This window comes from Lissotriton helveticus, chromosome 3_1 (assembly GCF_964261635.1).
Source record: "Lissotriton helveticus chromosome 3_1, aLisHel1.1, whole genome shotgun sequence".
NCBI classification, from domain to species: domain Eukaryota; kingdom Metazoa; phylum Chordata; class Amphibia; order Caudata; family Salamandridae; genus Lissotriton; species Lissotriton helveticus.
This window is the reverse complement of record NC_136061.1, coordinates 201756302-201780796: the sequence shown is the minus strand read 5'-3', so window position 1 is coordinate 201780796 and position 24495 is coordinate 201756302. Positions and strand designations below refer to the sequence as shown.

The 24495-nt window shown below is 47.7% G+C and overlaps 1 protein-coding gene across 1 annotated transcript in view; it reads left to right on the top strand.

The window, feature by feature from the left end:
• TMEM132E (transmembrane protein 132E) overlaps positions 1-24495 on the top strand; it is a 1094917-nt gene that overhangs the window by 983889 nt on the left and 86533 nt on the right. Inside the window, exon 6 of the mRNA XM_078679595.1 lies at positions 10396-10601. Coding sequence (XP_078535721.1) covers positions 10396-10601 — 206 coding nt within the window. The remainder of the gene's footprint in view (positions 1-10395; positions 10602-24495) is intronic.

The following is a 24495-nucleotide window of genomic DNA, read 5'->3' as shown; positions in this document are numbered from 1 at the left end:
GCAGATTCAATGGGGTTTTGATATGTTACCTCCTGCACTCTGTAAATAGGTACACCACATACCCTGGGCGGGTACGGCAAAGGGCTAAGTTGTGGGACGTAGCACAGTGTGCCACCCACTGGATAGCCATCAACCATATGTCAGGTCTGCCATGACAGGCCTGTGGGGCACCATTGCCACCCTGCCTAGGTTGGCATCACTAGGGTGGGGTGTCCCATATCATGAGGGCATTCCCCCAGGGATGAAGACCGGGCAGGCACATATGGATGCTCCTGGTCCGGGTAGTGACGAACCCCCGATTGGGACTTCTATTGCCTTAGCGTTCATCTCTCCCCATGGATATTCCTGAAAAGTTACTGAATCTCTGCAGTGGACTCAGGGCCTCTGCACATCCTCACTCTCAAAGCCGTGGGGAAGTGTGTGCGCCTTCCTACACAGGTTAGAAAGGGCTGTTGATGCGCTGTTCCAGAAGAAGGGCTGATCTGTCAATGCAGACTGGGGTGTGCACACCGAACCTGATAATGTTTCGGATACGTGTCCCACCTGCTGTGGCAGGGTGGAGGATGTGCCCTGGCACCTATGGCACATTGGATAGATGCCCGGCCTGCCATCATGGGCTGATGATCATATACCTGTGTCCCTGGTGTACTAGCCTCTGGGTTAGGCATGCCGGTGCAGGGCTTTGTCTGTGCGCTTGCATCCATGGTGCTAGCAGCAAGGTGTACGATCCCCCATCGCTGGCCGGGAGTGTGCAACCGTACCCGTGAGCGGGTCCTCCCTTGTCCGACTGGGTCAAGCAGTGTGGTGTGTACCCACTGGCACCGAAAGTGCTAGGGTCTGGGTAAGCCATGTGCTCTGCCTGATCTTGCCATGTGAAAGTTCGCCCGCCCGTCCTATCCGTGTTGGAGAGTGGCTTTGATTCACTTTTCTGAAACATGAGCTGATCTGCCACTGCAGACCGGTGGGTGCGCACTGGCATCGATCGTGAGTAATATCATGAGTAGCTTATCATTGTAGGCCCTCGTGTGTGCGCACCCACACATATGGTGCCCCTAATTACGTGTGCTGCCTGCCAACGCAGGCTAGTGCATGAGCAGTGACATACTTATTAGTTAAACATGTATCCAGTCTGCTGTTCAGACTCGGGCGTGTACACTGGCACCACTGGGCCCGGAACTATGTGTTCCACTACCATCGCTGGTTTGGGTGTGGGATTGCACACATGCGCCCAGGTAGTGGGGAATACTTATGTGTGTTTACGCTACCTATGATGCTTGCTCTTCCCAAGAGGTAATATGGGTTAGTTTCATATGAATTGATTTGCATTGCCAAACCCTTTCTATTGGTAAAAGGGGGTTTTGGCATAATTCGCTTAGAAATGCCACTTAGTGAATATGGACATTTCTATTCTCCAAGAGTCTCAGGGACCATGGCATCTGGCTCTAGTAGACGCCAGGGGTTGGGGCACATTCCCCAATCAACAGCCATAAAACATGTGCATCCCACAGGAACAGCAGACCTCTACCATTTGAGAGTCGAATGCGATAGTTTGAAGCTAGAGGTTGTGACACCCATCTTCTAGGGGCAGGATCATGGACCTACTAAAGATTAAGATCTGTATTCCAAGGCCCCACAGCAGACAGGCCTACAAGTTAGGGAAGACATCTGTGGTTCAAAGGTAAACCCCCTAGACCACCCCGATTTCAAAGACACACAACAGTATAACTATGGGTGCCATCCTTCAGCAAGGGGTAAGATACACTTACGGGGACGTGGGACCGGAAAACCCAGACGGTGTGGTGCACATTGTAAGAGGACTCTATTGTGCACATGGAGGATAACTGTCCCAATAGAGGCTGGCCTGTGCCGAGGACCTGCTGACGTCTGGTGCCCTGAAGTATGCTTTTCAAGGCCCTGACTGTGGGCTTCCTGTTCTCTCGGAGATCTGCAGGACACCAAACATCTCTGCGGAGGGATCTACACCATCTACCTGTGACAGCTGGAGAGCAGTGCTCTCTCAAGTGCCCACCTCGGCTACTAAATCCAAACTGGTAGCGTAGTGTGAGCGTGGACCTAAGAATCTTTTCTGGTGACTGGATTGTGTAGTGCGGAACCATAGAAATCTTGCCCACATCTAAGGCATGTGGTTCCCATAATGCGGGGACCGCGACACTCATAAACATCTAGCAGTGGTGTCTGGTGGGGCATAAGACAAATTAACAAACATTAATTAATGTTTGTTAATTTGCCTTATGCACACTTTGGGGCAGTATTAAAACTGGTGCAAAATGCTGCATTATCCATCCAAATTTCTGTAATAAATTGATCAATATCACAGTTCTTATTGGCACGGCTCATGTATTAATGCAACTTTCTCAACAGCTTACATAGTTTAGGCCCACACTGAATGATTTAAATAAAGCAAAAATCTTGCAGTGTAGAGCAAAACGGCAAAATGAACAGTGGTGTTAATTCTGCTGCCTTAGTACACCTTCAGGCTAAGCTAGCACCCCAGGTTGCTGCATTTAGTGTATAGGGAGCAACAACCAATTATGATTAAACAACAGATGTCCTTCACTTCACAGACTGCTCTTTGTATTGTCAAAAAATGTGCTCACATATATTTGATGTACAGATACTGCTTGCTACTGCATGCAGGTAAACGTCTTGGTAAAGTACTTACTGCTGCAAAATCAAACCTCTCTTTGCAAGTAGGCATCTTTCGTTAAAGTGCACAGATGTTGTGAACAGGACTGGGACTGTGTTGTCAGCTATCTAGAGTAATCACTTTATAGAGTGACGTTATCAGAATGCTCGGCATTAGATGGAGGCTTTGTTTCCACTCCCATGACTTCATTGAACAAATCCGTGTATTCTGGTAGCTGTACTTTGCTTTCCATTCAATTACCTAGTAGACATGCCTAAAAACAATGATTTGCATCTTGGCACCAGGAAGTAACGAGAGAGATTGACCAGGTTGAAGAAACGCTTTTGAGACAGTTCAAAAGCGGGTCAAGAGACTGCATAACTCTTTGGTGTTTTGAGACCTGGGGTTAACTTCCAGAGTGGCTGCTAACCTTTCCCTTGTTTACGTTTACCTCCTAATTAAAACTGTAACATATTCCCACCTGCTTCCCAAGGACCTAGACAAAGTGTGACTTTGGCTGCGTGTGGCACAGCGTCTGTGAGGCGGGCTGGTTATCTTTCATCCGGGGGTACAGGATAATCGGGATGAGCTAGAGAGTGAAGGGAGGCTTGGGCCACAGAGCTGACAGAGGGTGAACCATTTACATGCTAGGTACCAGTGGCACCACGTTAAGGTGCTGAGTGCATATGTGTGTGTAAAAACATGCTGTGCAAACTGGCTGATACCTGTCGCTCCGGTAGTGGTGCAGAGTTAGTGTGTGTGAGTGAGAGTGATCATGTGCAGACCACCTGTGATTCACTACACTGGCCGGCGGTGCCGCCTTTTATGTTGATTGGTGCCAAAACCACAGTACCTTTTGACAGTGGGGTTCTCCCACATGGCTTTGACCCTCTGTAATGCTAAAAAGCATTCTAATTTTGTGTATGTACATAATTTAGCTGTCATGCACAGCATAAATGTGTTCTCTCTCAGTTCGGGAGGGTTAGATTAGGAATTGTCTACATTGTGCATATTAGTTATACTACTATAACAATACGAGTGGTCCTAGTACTGCTAGTAATGTTTTATGCCCAAAAGTATTGATGATCTTGTTATAATGTTTGAATATGTGTGTTGACTATAAACGTGTTTACATACATCTTGTGTGAAATCTCTTTTGTGATGCTCAGTGCATTTATCACGAGTCGCTGTTGTGCCTTCGCTTTACATATTGCCTCTGTAGTGATCCTGCCTGCTCAGTGCCAGGCTACCCAATGGTTGAGCACGGGTTGTACAGCGATTGTAGTCACCTGCCTTTCACGGGAGTGGTAGTTCTGCCTCGATCGGGGCATCCCTTCAGCCAACCAGGCACTGCTGGTTCCAACAACGATGATAGTGAAATCAGCATCCATATGGATGGTGATATCTCACAACTTCAGGAGCAATTCAGAGGCTGTATGTTTAAGGTGCTGAGTTGGATGAAAGACGACTCTCTCTGCCTTAATTCTGATAAGACGTAAGTCTTGATTTTTGGGAATACTTCCATTTGGTCCCATCTGTGCTGGCCTCATTCTTTGGGCAAATGCCTGGTATCCATCACTTCAGCTTGGAATTTAGAAGTGTTATTCGACAGCAGATTATCATTTGAGTTGCACATCAATAAGTTGTTGTCTACATTCTTCTTGCTTCTGTGGCATTTCAGGAAGATTCCTTCATTTATTCTTCAGGATTCTAGATAGATGTTGGGTCAACCTTGGTGCTAAGTAGATTGGACCACTGCAGTACCCTGTATATTGGGCTCCCTGAGTACCTCATTAAGAGGTTACAACTTGCACCGAATGCAGCTGACAGGCTGATCATTGAGAAGAGAAAATATCTTAGTATTCCTCAGATAGCTTCACTGGCTATCTATGAGGATGAGATGCCACTTTAAAGCTCTTTGGCCCATAAAGCTCTCTATCCAGCAGTTCGCTTATACATTTCTGATGTGTTTGAAAGATATTGTCCTTCTAGGCTGGTTTCGCCCATCATCTGCCGGTCTGCTCATAAAACCAAAGTTCTGCAGAGAACGCCTTAAAAGTAAGGCCTTCACAGCCTTGCCTTCTGGTCACTGCTCAGGCCTGGACCAAACTACCTTTAGATCTTCTTCTTGAGCCTGATCTTTTGAACATTTGTAGAGCGCCGAATACCTGTCTCTTTACTTAATTTAAGGTACTTGAGCCTGTCTTTTTTGGCATGAAGAAAGCACTTTTTAGCTTAGCGCCAAGGCACCAGTTGGGTAATTACACGCCTAATAAACAATAATAATAATATACACGCTGTAAAAATGACCTGTAACATAGCAGTTATATGATGTACTCTTAAAAAAAGGATTTAAAGAATATTAGTATAATTTCAGCTAACCACTTTACCACCATTGTGGACATGTTTGGAAGATTTAAGATAGACCAAGCCAATCTGATAAAAGGAGTGTTGCAGTAAGTCAACCAAGACATGTACCCAGTTCACTAAAGTGTTTTGGGGAATGTATAGCAATGTTTAGCTCAGTAAGGAGTATTCTTAGTTTACTTACAGATGGGCCAGCCATTATAGAGAGTAGGAAATAGTATAAAATGGAATTCCCAAAAATTACATTTTGGACCATGCTTCACATTCATCTAAGCCTTCTGCAGCTGTATTATATGTCTCTGCCCTTGGCATCTTAGGCATCTTCTGTTGATGGAGTCAATGGATGAAGGATAGGGAGGATGCAAGCCTGTTCTTGTGTCCCTAGGTCTCCCAAGGTGCAAAGTTACTTGCAATTATCTGTAGGGTTCTCTGAAAAGTGTCCTTATGTGTCTTTGGGTGTATAAAAAATATAATCTGCAAACAAACAAACCATATCTACTGTGCCAGTTAATGATAAAAGAATAAATATGTTTGTAATTTATACAGTGCACACAACAAGCTGAAGTCTCTGTAGAATATTAAATGTTTCTCATCTTCAAGGAATGCCTTGAAATGAAGAAAGGCTGGCAGGATTTGAATCTGCATCCTCGGGTCTTTACACTCATCTATGTACTGGTCGCAATTTACTGAGCATTCTTGTCATATGTACAGGTAGTTGATTAATTAGTTAATTAATTAGTAGCAAAAACGTGCTAGTTGTCAAGGTAGCACACAAAATTAGTTTTTCCGTCCAAAGTTCAGCTAGCAATTTATATATTCAATTGAGGTAATTAATTAAATGAATCTTAAATGTTGATTCACATCAAATCAAAGACTTTTTTTTTCAAATTTCAAACAAGTAATTCAATTGCTCAGTGTATTTCAGGCTTGATACCCTTCATCTCAAGCTGTTACAAGAATGATTCCTAAAAACATCAAAACATCAATGTTATTGGCATAGTTATGTATATACTGGAATAATGGTTCAAACAGAGATGGCAAATATCAACCAAAACAATACTTGAGCCAACAAATGGTTTTGTCACTTAGAGTGCCATTCAAACAACCTCCAACATGATCTTCCTTTAAACTTGTGACAATGAACCAAAGGTTCTATGCCATTGCTTTGCCGCATCTTGAATAGGGCTTTTCAAAAATGATTTGAGGTCATGTTCTGTGAAATTCTCTCTAAGTCAATTTTAATACAAATTGTAGCAATTAAGAACTACAAAAAAACGGATAGAGTCTAATCTATTATTCAGACACTTAGGTATTGTTGTATTCTGCTTTAAAGTTCAATATGCCTTTTTTTTTAAAAGGAGACACCCTCTTTGATTTTCTATAAAACATATTGTCTTGTTCAGTTTCCGATATACAACATTTTATCTCTGGAGATTTTATATTAGATGTACTGATATTACTCTTGTGTTCACTTTAGGGAGCTTTAACTTTCCATGTTGTCATCCCAATGTGTAGAAGTCCCATGGGCATTTGATGGGATAAACACAATACATTATGTAACATGTGACTAAGGGCAACATGTATGAACTTATTTTGCATTTGTAAATGGTGCAAATTGCTAAATTTGACCGTTTGTGAAATGTAAAATAGCTTTTCAAGATGCTTAGAAGGCTTTGGCAGTGCAATTTAGGTAATCATAATTTTTTGCGATTATCTAAAATTGCAACTATAAAGAAGTAATCGCAATTTGGGATTCTCTAAGTACATGTACTAAGCATTTTCTAAATGCAACCTGTGCATTGAGAAAATGGTATTACCATTGAATCCAATTCGATGGCAACCATGAGTAATTTTTTTTAATGCACAACAAATGCGTTTTCCAAAATGCGATGTGGCGCACACATGCCCAAAGGGCATGTATGCACTTTACATGTGCATACATGGGCACCCTTTGGTTTGCATGACATAATTTGCAATTTCCAATTAGGTAATGCAAAACCATTCACGCCTATAGGAACAAATGGAGCAGTATTGTCTAATAGCCATTATCTAATTGTGATTGCGAATCTTTAGGAATCACTATTAGGTAATCCCTATTTTCTTACAGACCATTTTGCATTCCTTAAATAGCGATTACCTAAAGTTCGCTATTTAAGGACTGCAAAATGTTTTTTTGATAGATGTGGCCCATAATATTTTATTTTAATCTGTTTACTCAAATTGGGATAATACATAACCCCTGATCTTTCAATGCTATTAGAATCTACACATTGAAATCAGGGTAAGAGTTTTTTTAATCTTAATAACTCATGTTGTATATTGCCAGCAGATTCCCTGATTGATCAAAAAATCATAGGTTGTAAATTAAAAAATCTTTGATATTTAAACTAAGGATTCCGTCATTAAGTACCTCAGCAGGGTCACATATTTCTTAACAAGATTTGATAATGGACCAATGCTTCAGAATATTTTTTTAATTCTTCATATATTGAACAGGATGTTATGAAACAAATATGGGTCTAGCCATTTTAGTTGTTTTTTTGAACTCCAACCTATTAATTTTATTTTTGCTCAGTTTAACCAAGTATCTCTTATTGATATCCATTTTTACAAGTGTTTTTCCAATTTTCTGTATATGTATTACAATATGCATAGCTAGATGTAATATGCTTCACTTGTAAGAGTTGAAAGTGTTGTTTCTTGGATGATGGTAGGTGTTATAATACAACACGTTGTTGTGGCCTGTTCACTTGCGTCCTTGAAGAAAAGAGAGGTCCTCAACTCTCATTTTAAAGGTCAACATTCACATCTAAATAATGTATCATATCTTCTATTATTTCAGACGGGAATTTAACATGACTATAAAAAAGGTCATCTAGTGCCTACCAATAGGACCCTTTGCACTGTTAATTTGTATCTGACATTAGAAGCAAAGTGGCAATAATTTATCTAGCAGAGGAATAGCCAGGTTTTTAAAGTCTTCCTGAACTTCAGCAAATTAAAGTCTTGAGAAATTGATGGTTGAGCTGCACTGGCACTAAAAGGTTTTCAAAGCAATACTTAGATAGGTTTGCATAGGACTGAGGTGACATTCAACCTAATCGATGTTAGAGATACCTTGGGAAATATGCTTTTTCAGCCTAGTTGTAATCAAAATTGTTATACATTATTCCCATTGCTTACTATTGGCTTTGTGGTTTGTAACTCACATTTGTCTGCTTTCTATTTACTGGCTTTATTTGTTTTAGGCTTTCAGGTTTGACTTCGTCCTTTCCCATACCCAAACCCTATTTACAGTATTCTCCCCCCAGTACTGAATTTCTGTAAACAGGCCCTAAAGTCTTAATCTTGTTCTTGTCACATTTGCTTTGCATGCAAAGAGTCAAATGTCAGGCTCTGTCTTCCAGGGAGTTTGGAGTTTACTTTTCTTTCTCTGACTTCAAAGTGAGATGATTTATGTGACAATAATTTGGGCTTCTCGGGATGTGCTGTATGATGTTATTTTTTTCTGTTACTCATATTTCAGAATACATCATATTAAGGAATGCACAAATGAAGCACATATTTGGGTAATTCTGAAGTGTGGTGGAAACAAATATTTTAACATACAAAACAAATCAAAACACTAGGTGATGACCTTTGCACACATTATCGTTTGTGTGCTGACCATATGGCCATTTCAATTGATGTGCTTCTGTAATGGCAGTGCCCTGCCACAACACTGCACTCTACTCTGCACCTCTCCACACTAAGCCACTCCACTCCACACTGCATCGCTGCACTATACTCTGCACCACTCCACTCTACACCACTCCACTTCTCTCTACTCTACACCAATCTAAGCCAATGCACACTATCCCACACTACTGTACTATGCACCACTGCACTTTAAGCCAATCCATTGTAAGCAGCTCTTATCTACTCTGCACCACTGCACTCTACAACACTCTACTCTATGCCACTTCACTCCACTTTGAAACAATTTACTCTATGCCACTACACTCTAAGCCACTCTATTCTACTCTGCTCCATTCCATTCTGCGCCACTCCACTCTACACCACTCCAGTCTTCCGGGTGTCACTCTATGCCACTCTATTCTATGCCACTGCACTCTTCACCAATACACTCTACACCACTTCACTCAAAACCAATACACTACGCCACTCCATGTCAATGTACTATACTCTGCAGCACTACTCTACACCACTACACTCTACGCTATTCTACACTATTGCACTCTACGTCCCTTTACCCTGCACCACTATGCGCAACTGCACTCTACACCAAAGCAACCTACTCCAGTCTACTATACACCACACTAACACACTCTACTCTGCAACACTGTGGTCTCTGTCACTGAACTGACCACCACTCTACTCTGTGCCACTGCAGTCTACTCTGCACCACTCTTCTCTAAGCCACCCTACTTTACTCTATGCCAATACACCCTACAGTAATGCACTATATACCACTCTTAAACTACTGTGCACTCTCACAGTGCACTCTACACCACTTCACTCTACGCCTCTGAACTCTGCACCACTATACTCTTTGACGGTGCACGCTATCCCTCTCTTCTATGCACAACTGCACTCTTTGCCAGTGCATCACTGTACTCTGCACCACTGTACTCTCCTCACTCTACTCTTCACCAATGCACTCTATGCCACTGCACTCTATGCCAATGCACCCTACCCTGCACGACTCAGCTCTACGCTACTCTACTGCACTCTGTGCCAATGCACTCTGCCATTACATTCTATGCCACACTACTCTATAGAACTCCACTCCCTGCCATTCTAATTTTTTTCTGTACCCCTGCACTCCATGCCTCTATACACCACGCTACTTTATGCTACGCACTCTATGCCACTCTACACCGCTGCAATCTACCCTGCACCACTTCTCTTTGCCCTGCACTACTCCACTACACCTCACTCAACACCACTGCAATTTACTCTGCATCAGTCTACTCTATGACACTTCACTCTACACCACTGCAATTTACTCTGCTCCAGTCAACTCTACATCTCTGTACTCTATGCCAATGGAGTCATGTGTGATTCCCACATTGCCCAACACTTCTGTTCACATATTATTCCCGTTCAACCTATTTTTGTTTTGCTGAAAGAATTTTTCGGTATTATAAAAAGACAGGAAGCGGGCCACAGACCATCCCCTTTGTGTGCATATTCAACTTGGCAATGCCCCTTCTGTGCTCAAGTCTTACAAACCTTTTCATATACACTGATGGAGACCTAATTGTCTTCAGTGACCTCTGTCTCCTCCGGTGATACCTTTTGGGGTGAGCTGTGTCCCAGCACCCTTCGATGTTGATACTACCCAGGTGCTGACCCTACTCTCCTCTGTTCCTCCCCAGGTGTCCAGCAGCTGTGACTACATCTTTGTGAGTGGGAAGGAGTCGCGGGGCTCCATGAATGCCAGGGTGACCTTCAGCTTCGAGCACCTCCGTGCACCACTAGAGATGACCGTCTGGGTCCCCAAGCTGCCCCTGTACATCGAGCTCTCCGACTCGAAGCTGAGCCAGGTGAAAGGATGGCGCGTCCCGATCCTGCCGGACCGACGGTAGGTGCCTGCTCTGATCTGCACTGTGTGGGTGGGGGCTCCGCGCACTCATATGGGGTGGGTGGGGCTCCGCACACTCAGATGGGTGTGGGTGGGGGCTCTGCTCTGCACTGTGTGGGTGGGGGCTCTGCACACTGAGGTGAGTTTGGGTGGGGGCTCTGCACACTGAGATGGGTGTGGGTGGGGGCTCCACGCACTCAGATGGGAATGGGTGGGGGCTCTGCTCTGCGTGGGTGGTGGCTCTGCACACTGAGATGGGTGTGGGTGGGTTGCACACAGCGTGTACAGTCTGCAGACACTAGTGGGGGTGCTGGGTGTCAGCTGCCGATACCGAGGGGCCTAAGAGGTAGATGTTTGGGTGCATCACTGTGGTGATGTCCTATAGATGGCACCCAGCAATGATGTACTCACCCCTCACAGAGTAACCTGCTATATATGAGCTATTTTGGAGAAGCATTTGTACAGAAGGGATGAGCACTGATGTGGCGGATGCTGTACCGCAGAGGGGATGAGCATGGAAGTGACAGAACCTGCACCATAGAGGGTGTGAGCATTGGCCTTGTAGAGGCTATGCCGCACAGGGGATGAGTTTAGAAGAGGTACAGGCTGTACCACAGGTGGACGAGCATTGACACACAGGGAATGAGTATAGAAGTGGTGCAGGCTGTACCGAAGGGGGACGAGCACTGATTCACAGGGAATGAGTATAGAAGTGGTGCAGGCTGTACCGCAGGAGGACGAGCATCGACACACAGGGTATGAGTATAGAAGTGGCACAGGCTGTACTGCAAGGGGACGAGCACTGATTCACAGGGAATGAGTATAGAAGTGGCGCAGGCTGTACCGAAGGGGGACGAGCACTGATTCACAGGGAATGAGTATAGAAGTGGTGCTGGCTATACTGCAGGGGGACGAGCATCGACTCAAAGGGAATGAGTGTAGAAGTGGCGCAGACTGTACTGCACAGGGACGAGCATCGACGCACAGGGAATGAGTATAGAAGTGGTGAAGGCTGTACTGCAGGGGGACGAGCATCGACACACAGGGAATGAGTATAGAAGTAACACAAGCTGTACTGCAAGGGGACGAGCACTGATTCACAGGGAATGAGTATAGAAGTGGCGCAGGCTGTACCGAAGGGGGACGAGCACTGATTCACAGGGAATGAGTATAGAAGTGGTGCTGGCTATACTGCAGGGGGACGAGCATCGACTCAAAGGGAATGAGTGTAGAAGTGGCGCAGACTGTACTGCACAGGGACGAGCATCGACGCACAGGGAATGAGTATAGAAGTGGTGAAGGCTGTACTGCAGGGGGACGAGCATCGACACACAGGGAATGAGTATAGAAGTAACACAAGCTGTACTGCATGGGGGCGAGCATCGACACACAGGGAATGAGTGTAGAAGTGGCGCAGGCTGTACCGAAGGGGGACGAGCACTGATTCACAGGGAATGAGTATAGAAGTGGCGCAGGCTGTACCGAAGGGGGACGAGCACTGATTCACAGGGAATGAGTATAGAAGTGGTGCTGGCTATACTGCAGGGGGACGAGCATCGACTCAAAGGGAATGAGTGTAGAAGTGGCGCAGACTGTACTGCACAGGGACGAGCATCGACGCACAGGGAATGAGTATAGAAGTGGTGAAGGCTGTACTGCAGGGGGACGAGCATCGACACACAGGGAATGAGTATAGAAGTAACACAAGCTGTACTGCATGGGGGCGAGCATCGACACACAGGGAATGAGTGTAGAAGTGGCGCAGGCTGTACCGAAGGGGGACGAGCATCGACACACAGGGAATGAGTATAGAAGTGGTGCATGCTGTACCGCAGGGGGACGAGCATCGACACACACAGGGAATGAGTATAGAAGTGGCACAGACTGTACTGCACAGGGACGAGCATCGACACACAGGGAATGAGTATAGAAGTGGTGCATGCTGTACCGCAGGGGGACGAGCATCGACACACACAGGGAATGAGTATAAAAGTGGCACAGACTGTACTGCACAGGGACGAGCATCGACACACAGGGTATGAGTATAGAAGTGGCACAGGCTGTACTGCACGGGGACGAGCATCGACACACAGGGAATGAGTATAGAAGTGGTGCTGGCTATACTGCAGGGGGACGAGCATCGACTCAAAGGGAATGAGTGTAGAAGTGGCGCAGACTGTACTGCACAGGGACGAGCATCGACGCACAGGGAATGAGTATAGAAGTGGTGAAGGCTGTACTGCAGGGGGACGAGCATCGACACACAGGGAATGAGTATAGAAGTAACACAAGCTGTACTGCATGGGGGCGAGCATCGACGCACAGGGAATGAGTGTAGAAGTGGCGCAGGCTGTACCGAAGAGGGACGAGCACTGATTCACAGGGAATGAGTATAGAAGTGGTGCAGGCTGTACCGCAGGAGGACGAGCATCGACACACAGGGTATGAGTATAGAAGTGGCACAGGCTGTACTGCAAGGGGACGAGCATCGACACACAGGGAATGAGTATAGAAGTGGTGCAGGCTGTACTGCAAGGGGACCAGCATCGACACACAGGGAATGAGTATAGAAGTGGTGCTGGCTATACTGCAGGGGGACGAGCATCGACTCAAAGGGAATGAGTATAAAAGTGGCACAGACTGTACTGCACAGGGACGAGCATCGACACACAGGGTATGAGTATAGAAGTGGCACAGGCTGTACTGCACGGGGACGAGCATCGACACACAGGGAATGAGTATAGAAGTGGTGCTGGCTATACTGCAGGGGGACGAGCATCGACTCACAGGGAATGAGTATAAAAGTGGCACAGACTGTACTGCACGGGGACGAGCATCGACACACAGGGGATGAGTATAGAAATGGTGCATGCTGTACCGCAGGGGGACGAGCATCGACACACACAGGGAATGAGTATAGAAGTGGTGCATGCTATACCGATGGGGAACGAGCTTTGACACACAGGGAATGATTACAGAAGTGGGGCATGCTGTACCGCAGGGCGACGACCATCGACACACAGGGAAAGAGTATAGAAGTGGCGCATGCTTAGAATATTTTCTAATGTACTTGCTTTGGGGAAAAGTTATCCTGATCCTTTAGCTGCTCTATTCCTTGATGCTGAGAAGGCATTCGACCTCATAAACTGGCAATTCATGTTTAAAACTCTTCAGTGGTTTCGCTTCGGCCCCAAATTTCTTTCTTTTATCGAACTGTTGTATTTTGAACCTTGTGCATGTTTTTCAGAGTTCGGCTTAGTATCACCTTATTTTAATCTTCATCGAGGTACCCGGCAAGGCTGTCCTCTTTCTCCTTTGTTATTTCTTTTCTGTCTCAAACCCTTTCTTGAACTTCTTTGTCATAATCCTTTAATTACTGTTTTTTCTCACAACTCTTGTGAAACTAAATTATCTTATGCAGATGATATTCTTGTTTATCTTTGCAGACCATTAACCTCCTTGCCTCCCTTTTTGCAGGAAATTGACCTACATTCTAACATACCTGGTTATAAATTACATTTTTCCAAAACTGAAATTTTGCCTGTTAACTCAATTTGTTTTCAATTCATGTTCGCTGATACCAACTGTAAATGGTGTCCGTCTAAAATTGAGTATCGTGGCTTGTCGTTTTCGTCTACTATTCCTCAAACTTTATCACATAATTTTACTGTCTTAAAACTTAAAATCTAATCCAAAGTCTACTCTCTTCATGTTCTCCATTGGATCTATCTTGGTGGGGCAGGTTGGATACCATTAAAATGATGATTGTACCTCTTATTCTCTTTCCGCTCTCTGTTACCCTTCAAAATTCTTAACCACTATTTTAATCAAATCAACTCCATTTGTACTAAATTTCTTTGGAATAATAAGCCTGCTCGTATTGCTTTACCTAAATTAATTAAACCAAAGAGCGAGGGAGGCGTACGATTTCCTAACTTTAAACTGTATCATACTGCTTTTTTAATTAGGCACGCACATGCTCTGAACAGACAACAAAAGATGTTCTGATTCCCAGTTGGATCCGTTTCGAGCAATCTCTGTTACGTGACTTCTTCTATGATATTTGCTTTATGTCCAATTGTACCTTTATATCTAAGCATCCTATTCTAAAATATTCCCAGCACTTATTACATTCATTGTATATAGATGGCTCTAACTTTTTTTTTTTTTTTTTTTTACTGGGATTTTATATAGCGGACGGCTACTCAAAAGAGTGTCCCGGCGCTTTGTTTTGCATCAAGCTTTTCTTGCATCTTCTATTTGTTACAATACATTTATTAAGTTCCGCCACAAATCATTTTATTTTAAACGTTGGAAAGAAAATTATTTTATACGTTCATCAACTTATATCTAATAACTCTGTTATTCCTTTTAGCACATTACAACAGTCTTGTGATCTACCCTCTTCCTACATCTCTCAATATCATCAACTATCACAAGCACTTCAATCTTTTATCACAACCCAAAACTTTCCAACCAATTGCGCCTCTTTTGCTTCCCTTTCTCCTTTACATAAGATACCCCCAGACTCCAATCCTAACGCTGCCTTTATATATAAACTTCTATCCACTCTTTCTTCTGAAAGACCAAAATCTCCAATTGAACTTGCTTGGGAACAGGATCTTTCCATCAATTTCTCTTCTACAATATGGGATAGGATATTGTTATAAAAAAAATCTACTTCCAGTGCTGCTAATATCACACAATCTCTATTTTCTCTGTACAATAGAGCGGTTATGACACCAGTGGTCATTCATAAATTTGACCCCTCAGCCTCTCCTCTTTGTTGGTCCTTTCTATCCGCAGATGGCACTCTTACCCATTTGATATTGTATTGTACCAATGTCCAGCAATTTTTGAATGATATTTGGACTAAATGTTCCAAGATTTTTAATTTTGTGTCCCCCTATCAATTCATAATGTGTTTTTTTGGCTCTTTATCTGTTGATTTTCATGATACAGTGCTGAAATTGAAGTTGCTTGATCTTTTTATTGCTCTTGCATTTAAAGTTATTCTTACCTGTTGGAAGGATCATTCCCAAATTTGTATGTTACAATGGTGGAATTTTGTTGGTGACAAACGTAGAATTTCTACTGTTTCATCCGTATCTTTTAAAATTAAGTCTGATGAACTTTGGTTACCTTTTACTACTTTTCTATCTTCTCTTTCCTCTTCATGCGAAAACTTATATGCGAATTATCCTGTCTTCCTTTCCTCCTCCCATTTTTCTTCTTCCTCTTCTCCCGGTTCCCTTCTCTCTTTACAGTATCAAATTGTTCACTTAATTATTCTTCAGACGGTACCCTAAGCTCCTCATTTTCTTAGTTTTATCTACTGCACATGTTTGTAATCAATAGTTATCTTAATGCATAATTCGTATTCTTTTTTGGTCTTTTTTATGATGTATTCAAGTCATTTACTATCTTGTACTTAAATTATACCCTTGGTACCTGTTTACTTAATCAATAAAAATTATTATTAAAAAAAAAAGTGTCACATGCTGTACCGCAGGGGGACGAGCATTGGCCTTGTGGAGTCTGAACCACACAGGACGTGAGTATTGAAGTGGTGGAGCTGCATCAGAGGTTTGCGCATTGAAGTGGCGGAGGCTACAAGGCAGAGGGAGGAGCACTGATATGGCCGAACCTTCACCACAAAGAGGAAACATTCTAGGGGCACAGTCTGCACCTCTGTGCTGACAAGCAGTGGAGCGGTAGTGTGCGGAAGGGAGGAGCCCTGTAGTGGCAGAGGCCAAACCACAGATGGCCAGCATTGAAGAGACTGAAGCCGCACCAGAGAGGGAGCGAGCACTGAGATGCCAAAGGCTGCAAGACAGAGGCAGACCTGCCGACACCCACGGTGCCACCATGTGACACACGAGATCGGCTCCCAACACACAGTCACCCGGTGAGGAGCCGATATCACACGGTGCCTGCGAAACAAGCTGAAACCCACTGTAATTAGTAGTTTTCCAGCTCGTTTTCTGAGGTTTTGAACAAGAGACGTCCATTTAGGGGTGTGAAAACACCCCAGGACATCGGCACCAGCCTCAGCAAGCTTCTTTTTTGGGGGGGGGGGGAAGAGGTGGCATGGGGGCGGGTGGAGTTCTAAAGTGCCTCGTGGATACTTCTTGGCATGAGCCTCTGAAGTGACAGAGAGAGAGCACCATAGAAGGGACGGGCATTGAAGTGACAGAGAGAGCACCACTGGAGGGACGGGCATTGAAGTGACTGAGAGAGCACCACAGAAGGGACGGGCATTGAAGTGACAGAGAGAGCACCACAGGAGGGACGGGCATTGAAGTGACAGAGAGAGAGCACCATAGAAGGGACGGGCATTGAAGTGACTGAGAGAGCACCACAGAAGGGACGGGCATTGAAGTGACAGAGAGAGCACCACAGGAGGGACGGGCATTGAAGTGACAGAGAGAGCACCACTGGAGGGACGGGCATTGAAGTGACTGAGAGAGCACCACAGAAGGGACGGGCATTGAAGTGACAGAGAGAGCACCACAGGAGGGACGGGCATTGAAGTGACAGAGAGAGAGCACCATAGAAGGGACGGGCATTGAAGTGACAGAGAGTGCACCACAGAAGGGACGGGCATTGAAGTGACAGAGAGAGCACCATAGAAGGGACGGGCATTGAAGTGACAGAGAGAGCACCACAGGAGGGACGGGCATTGAAGTGACAGAGAGAGCACCACAGAAGGGACGGGCATTGAAGTGACAGAGAGAGCACCACAGGAGGGACGGGCATTGAAGTGACAGAGAGAGAGCACCATAGAAGGGACGGGCATTGAAGTGACAGAGAGAGAGCACCACAGGAGGGACGGGCATTGAAGTGACTGAGAGAGCACCAAAGGAGGGACGGGCATTGAAGTGGCAGAGAGAGCACCACAGGAGGGACGGGCATTGAAGTGACAGAGAGAGCACCACAGGAGGGACGGGCATTGAAGTGACAGAGAGAGCACCACAGGAGGGACGGGCATTGAAGTGACAGAGAGAGCACCACAGAAGGGACGGGCATTGAAGTGACAGAGAGAGCACCACAGGAGGGACGGGCATTGAAGTGACAGAGAGAGAGCACCATAGAAGGGACGGGCATTGAAGTGACAGAGAGAGCACCATAGAAGGGACGGGCATTGAAGTGACAGAGAGAGAGAGCACCACAGAAGGGGCGGGCATTGAAGAGACAGAGAGAGAGAGCACCACAGAAGGGACGGGCATTGAAGTGACAGAGAGAGAGCACCATAGAAGGGACGGGCATTGAAGTGACAGAGAGAGCACCATAGAAGGGACGGGCATTGAAGTGACAGAGAGAGCACCACAGAAGGGACGGGCATTGAAGTGACAGAGAGAGCACCACAGGAGGGACGGGCATTGAAGTGACAGAGAGAGCACCACAGGAGGCACGGGCATTGAAGTGACAGAGAGAGCACCACAGAAGGGACGGGCATTGAAGTGACAGAGAGAGCACCACAGAAGGGACGGGCATTGAAGTGACAGAGAGAGCACCACAGGAGGGACGGGCATTGAAGTGACAGAGAGAGAGCACCATAGAAGGGACGGGCATTGAAGTGACAGAGAGAGCACCACAGGAGGGACGGGCATTGAAGTGACAGAGAGAGAGAGAGCACCACAGAAGGGGCGGGCATTGAAGAGACAGAGAGAGAGAGCACCACAGAAGGGGCGGGCATTGAAGTGACAGAGAGAGAGAGAGCACCACAGAAGGGGCGGGCATTGAAGAGACAGAGAGAGAGAGCACCACAGAAGGGACGGGCATTGAAGTGACAGAGAGAGCACCACAGGAGGGACGGGCATTGAAGTGACAGAGAGAGAGCACCACAGAAGGGGCGGGCATTGAAGAGACAGAGAGAGAGAGCACCACAGAAGGGACGGGCATTGAAGTGACAGAGAGAGAGCACCATAAAAGGGATGGGCATTGAAGTGACAGAGAGAGCACCACAGGAGGGACGGGCATTGAAGTGACAGAGAGAGAGCACCATAGAAGGGACGGGCATTGAAGTGACAGAGAGAGCACCACAGGAGGGGCGGGCATTGAAGTGGCAGAGAGAGAGAGCACCAGAGGAGGGACGGGCATTGAAGTGGCAGAGAGAGCACCACAGGAGGGACGGGCATTGAAGTGACTGAGAGAGCACCAGAGGAGGGACGGGCATTGAAGTGACAGAGAGAGCACCACAGGAGGGACGGGCATTGAAGTGACAGAGAGAGCACCACAGGAGGGACGGGCATTGAAGTGACAGAGAGAGCACCACAGAAGGGACGGGCATTGAAGTGACAGAGAGAGCACCACAGGAGGGACGGGCATTGAAGTGACAGAGAGAGCACCACAGGAGAGACGGGCATTGAAGTGACAGAGAGAGAGAGAGCACCACAGAAGGGGCGGGCATTGAAGAGACAGAGAGAGAGAGAGCACCACAGAAGGGGCGGGCATTGAAGTGACAGAGAGAGAGAGAGCACCACAGAAGGGGCGGGCATTGAAGAGACAGAGAGAGAGAGAGCACCACAGAAGGGACGGGCATTGAAGTGACAGAGAGAGCAGCACAGGAGGGACGGGCATTGAAGTGACAGAGAGAGAGCACCACAGAAGGGGCGGGCATTGAAGAGACAGAGAGAGAGAGCACCACAGAAGGGACGGGCATTGAAGTGACAGAGAGAGAGCACCATAGAAGGGACGGGCATTGAAGTGACAGAGAGAGCACCACAGGAGGGACGGGCATTGTAGTGACAGAGAGAGCACCACAGGAGGGACGGGCATTGAAGTGGCAGAGAGAGCACCACAGAAGGGACGGGCATTGAAGTGATAGAGAGAGCACCACAGGAGGGACGGGCATTGAAGTGACAGAGAGAGCACCACAGGAGGGACGGGCATTGAAGTGACAGAGAGAGCACCACAGGAGGGACGGGCATTGAAGTGACAGAGAGAGCACCACAGGAGGGACGGGCATTGAAGTGACAGAGAGAGCACCACAGAAGGGACGGGCATTGAAGTGACAGAGAGAGCACCACAGGAGGGACGGGCATTGAAGTGACAGAGAGAGCACCACAGGAGGGACGGGCATTGAAGTGACTGAGAGAGCACCAGAGGAGGGACGGGCATTGAAATGGCAGAGAGAGCACCACAGGAGGGACGGGCATTGAAGTGACTGAGAGAGCACCAGAGGAGGGACGGGCATTGAAGTGACAGAGAGAGCACCATAGAAGGGACGGGCATTGAAGTGACGGAGAGAGAGAGAACCACAGAAGGGACGGGCATTGAAGTGACAGAGAGAGAGAGAGCACCACAGGAGGGACGGGCATTGAAGAGACAGAGAGAGAGAGCACCACAGAAGGGACGGGCATTGAAGTGACTGAGAGAGCACCACAGGAGGGACGGGCATTGAAGTGACTGAGAGAGCACCATAGAAGGGACGGGCATTGAAGTGACAGAGAGAGAGAGAGCACCACAGGAGGGACGGGCATTGAAGAGACAGAGAGAGAGAGCACCACAGAAGGGACGGGCATTGAAGTGACAGAGAGAGAGAGCACCACAGGAGGGACGGGCATTGAAGTGGCAGAGAGAGCACCACAGGAGGGACGGGCATTGAAGTGGCAGAGAGAGCACCACAGGAGGGACGGGCATTGAAGTGACAGAGAGAGCACCATAGAAGGGACGGGCATTGAAGTGACAGAGAGAGCACCACAGAAGGGACGGGCATTGAAGTGACAGAGAGAGAGAGCACCACAGAAGGGGCGGGCATTGAAGTGACAGAGAGAGCACCACAGGAGGGACGGGCATTGAAGTGACAGAGAGAGCACCATAGAAGGGACGGGCATTGAAGTGACAGAGAGAGCACCACAGAAGGGACGGGCATTGAAGTGACAGAGAGAGAGAGCACCACAGAAGGGGCGGGCATTGAAGTGACAGAGAGAGCACCATAGAAGGGACGGGCATTGAAGTGACAGAGAGAGCACCACAGGAGGGACGGGCATTGAAGTGACTGAGAGAGAGAGCACCACAGAAGGGGCGGGCATTGAAGTGACAGAGAGAGAGAGCACCACAGGAGGGACGGGCATTGAAGTGGCAGAGAGAGCACCACAGGAGGGACGGGCATTGAAGTGGCAGAGAGAGCACCACAGGAGGGACGGGCATTGAAGAGACAGAGAGAGAGAGCACCACAGAAGGGTCGGGCATTGAAGTGACAGAGAGAGAGAGCACCACAGGAGGGACGGGCATTGAAGTGACAGAGAGAGCACCACAGGAGGGACGGGCATTGAAGTGGCAGAGAGAGCACCACAGGAGGGACGGGCATTGAAGAGACAGAGAGAGAGAGCACCACAGAAGGGACGGGCATTGAAGAGACAGAGAGAGAGAGCACCACAGGAGGGACGGGCATTGAAGAGACAGAGAGAGAGAGCACCACAGAAGGGACGGGCATTGAAGAGACAGAGAGAGAGAGCACCACAGGAGGGACGGGCATTGAAGTGACAGAGAGAGCACCATAGAAGGGACGGGCATTGAAGTGACAGAGAGAGCACCACAGGAGGGACGGGCATTGAAGTGACAGAGAGAGAGAGAGCACCACAGAAGGGACGGGCATTGAAGTGACAGAGAGAGAGAGAGCACCACAGGAGGGACGGGCATTGAAGTGACAGAGAGAGCACCACAGGAGGGACGGGCATTGAAGTGGCAGAGAGAGCACCATAGAAGGGACGGGCATTGAAGTGACAGAGAGAGCACCACAGAAGGGACGGGCATTGAAGTGACAGAGAGAGAGAGAGCACCACAGGAGGGACGGGCATTGAAGTGACTGAGAGAGAGAGAGCACCACAGGAGGGACGGGCATTGAAGTGACTGAGAGAGAGAGAGCACCACAGAAGGGACGGGCATTGAAGTGACTGAGAGAGCACCATAGAAGGGACGGGCATTGAAGTGACAGAGAGAGAGCACCATAGAAGGGACGGGCATTGAAGTGACTGAGAGAGCACCATAGAAGGGACGGGCATTGAAGTGACAGAGAGAGAGCACCACAGGAGGGACGGGCATTGAAGTGACTGAGAGAGCACCACAGAAGGGACGGGCATTGAAGTGACTGAGAGAGAGCACCACAGGAGGGACAGGCATTGAAGTGACTGAGAGAGAGAGCACCATAGAAGGGACGGGCATTGAAGTGACAGAGAGAGAGAGCACCACAGAAGGGACGGGCATTGAAGTGACAGAGAGCACCATAGAAGGGACGGGCATTGAAGTGACAGAGAGAGAGAGCACCACAGAAGGGGCGGGCATTGAAGAGACAGAGAGAGAGAGCACCACAGAAGGGGCGGGCATTGAAGTGACAGAGAGAGAGAGAGCACCATAGAAGGGACGGGCATTGAAGTGACTGAGAGAGAGCACCACAGGAGGGACGGGCATTGAAGTGACAGAGAGAGAGCACCACAGGAGGGACGGGCATTGAAGTGACAGAGAGAGCACCACAGGAGGGACGGGCATTGAAGTGACAGAGAGAGAGCGCACCATAGAAGGGACGGGCATTGAAGTGACAGAGAGAGCACCATAGAAGGGACGGGCATTGAAGTGACAGAGAGAGAGCACCACAGGAGGGACGGGCATTGAAGTGACTGAGAGAGAGAGCACCACAGGAGGGACGGGCATTGAAGTGGCAGAGAGAGCACCACAGGAGGGACGGGCATTGAAGAGACAGAGAGAGAGAGCACCACAGAAGGGACGGGCATTGAAGTGGCAGAGAGAGAGAGCACCACAGGAGGGACGATCTTTGAAAGAGCACCATGGAAGGGGCGATCTTTGAAGTGACAGAGAGAGAGAGCACCACAGGAGGGACGATCTTTGAAAGAGCACCATGGAAGGGGCGATCTTTGAAGTGGCAGAGAGAGAGAGCACCACAGGAGGGACGATCTTTGAAAGAGCACCATGGAAGGGGCGATCTTTGAAGTGACAGAGGCCTCTCATAAGAGGGGCTGTGCATTCCCAAACACACTCTGTGGTGCGCCTTGCCACGGGTCAGTAAGTCGCACAGCCGTGTGCATGCACAGGTGTGGAGCTGACAGCCTTGAAAGGCGTGTAACGCTGCGCATCGCAGATTAAGGATGCACAGCTGTGTTCGGCCCCTTGCACCCTTCGGATCCACAGACAAGAGGAAACGAGACACTGTGACTGTGTGAGGTTCAGCTCCTGAAAGAGCATGCGCAGTGCAGGGGTGGGCCACGGAAACACCCCCGTCACCCAACCTGTGCGCGGCCTCGCTGCTGCATACCCGAGCTCACCCCTCACGGCGGCACGGCTCGCACACCTCTTCCCCCTGGTTGGCCTCAGCGAGTTCTGCTGCAAAGCCCCAGGTGCGTTCCCCTAACAACACATTCCAAACACTTCAATTTTCCGGATTGTTGCATTCTGACAATATCAGCCAGAGGGGACGTCGGCATCTCTGAGAGAGGGAGAGACCGGAGTCGGTGGGGCGGGAGACTCACGCGGTGGGAGGTGGCACGTGCAACTGACTGAGGTGCCACGTGCACCGGAGGGAGGAGCCAGGCGTGATGGAGGGGGCACCAGGTGTACTTGAGAGAGGCGGAACGTGGAGCGGAGAGAGGTGCAATGTGTAACCCAGGAAAATGCCCCACATAAGGCTGGTGACCGGTGTATCAGTGTGGCGTTTATTAAAGAGAGGTTAGTATGTATAGGGTGGAGTCCCAGGGCCGGCGCTAGGCATGGGCAGTATGGGCAGCCGCCCAGGGCCTCGCGCTCAGCTCAAAAATATGGGGCCTCGCTTCCACGTGAAAGGCTTCATTAAAGTCAGGCCCCCCTCCCCTCCGATCACTGCAATTTTACATTTTGCTAATGAGGTGCCTAAACCTGAGCAGTTATAAAGGCGTGGTGTCAGTCCTGGGATTACGTGCATGGAGGGATGGAAAGAATGGCCAGGGGTCTTGGAACAGCAGGGAAGACTATTGTGTGTGAGCAGGTCAAGGGCCAGGCTGTGCTCTGTTGAAAAGGTGCCATTTGCGTTTCCAAGCAACAAATGGCCCTTTTGTTTTCAGGATCGGCTGAACTGTAATAGGTGCGGAGAGGCGGCAAAGTAGAAGAGGGAGAAGCTGTGGCTAAGCAAAGTTTATAGTAAAAGCACCACACCTCTTTTAAGCCCGGGGGAGGTGGCCCCCACTTCCCTGGGCTTCCATGCACTGGATCAGGGCCCAAGTGTGGGGCCCCTTTCTCTCGGCCTCACATCCCTTATCCAGTGCAAAGAGGCCCAGGGTAGGAGAGGCCCCTTGTGCCTTGCAGCAATGGATCAGACCTCTAAGCCCAAGTTTGGGGGGCCCTGCCCTGGGACATACAGTCATTATTCAGAACTGTGACACCCAGGGTAGGGCCCCCCCACCCGATCTCCTGAACTTTGTAGCACTAAAGTATGGCTCTGAAGCCCATGGGACAAACGCTTTCTTCTGGGCTTTGTGCGCATTGAGCAGCCTAATAGAACTGAAGAACTAGGTTAGAGTCCCAGCGTCTGCTGAACATCCTGTGATTCTGGGCATTTCACTATTTCCACACGCCCCTAAAAAATGAAAATATCCTTTTGTAACGTAACTGGCGTTCATGTAAAGCTCTCTAATGCCTTAGAGCTGAGTTCACATAATCTAAGACTGTAAATATCCTCACGTTCTGGAACTGAGTCATGCCTGACTTTACTGCCACAGTCCATGTAACACAGCAGAGTTTTACATTTGTGGGTGCATTTGCTGTGTGGGCAGTCCAGAGAATTTTCACATGCGCTGGAAATAGGGGTGAGTGGGGTGCTACAGCACCCCCTAAATAACCCTGCTGTTTTCCAAAGGTAAATAAGCAATAAATATGCTTTTGAATTATTGCTTTTATATTGTCA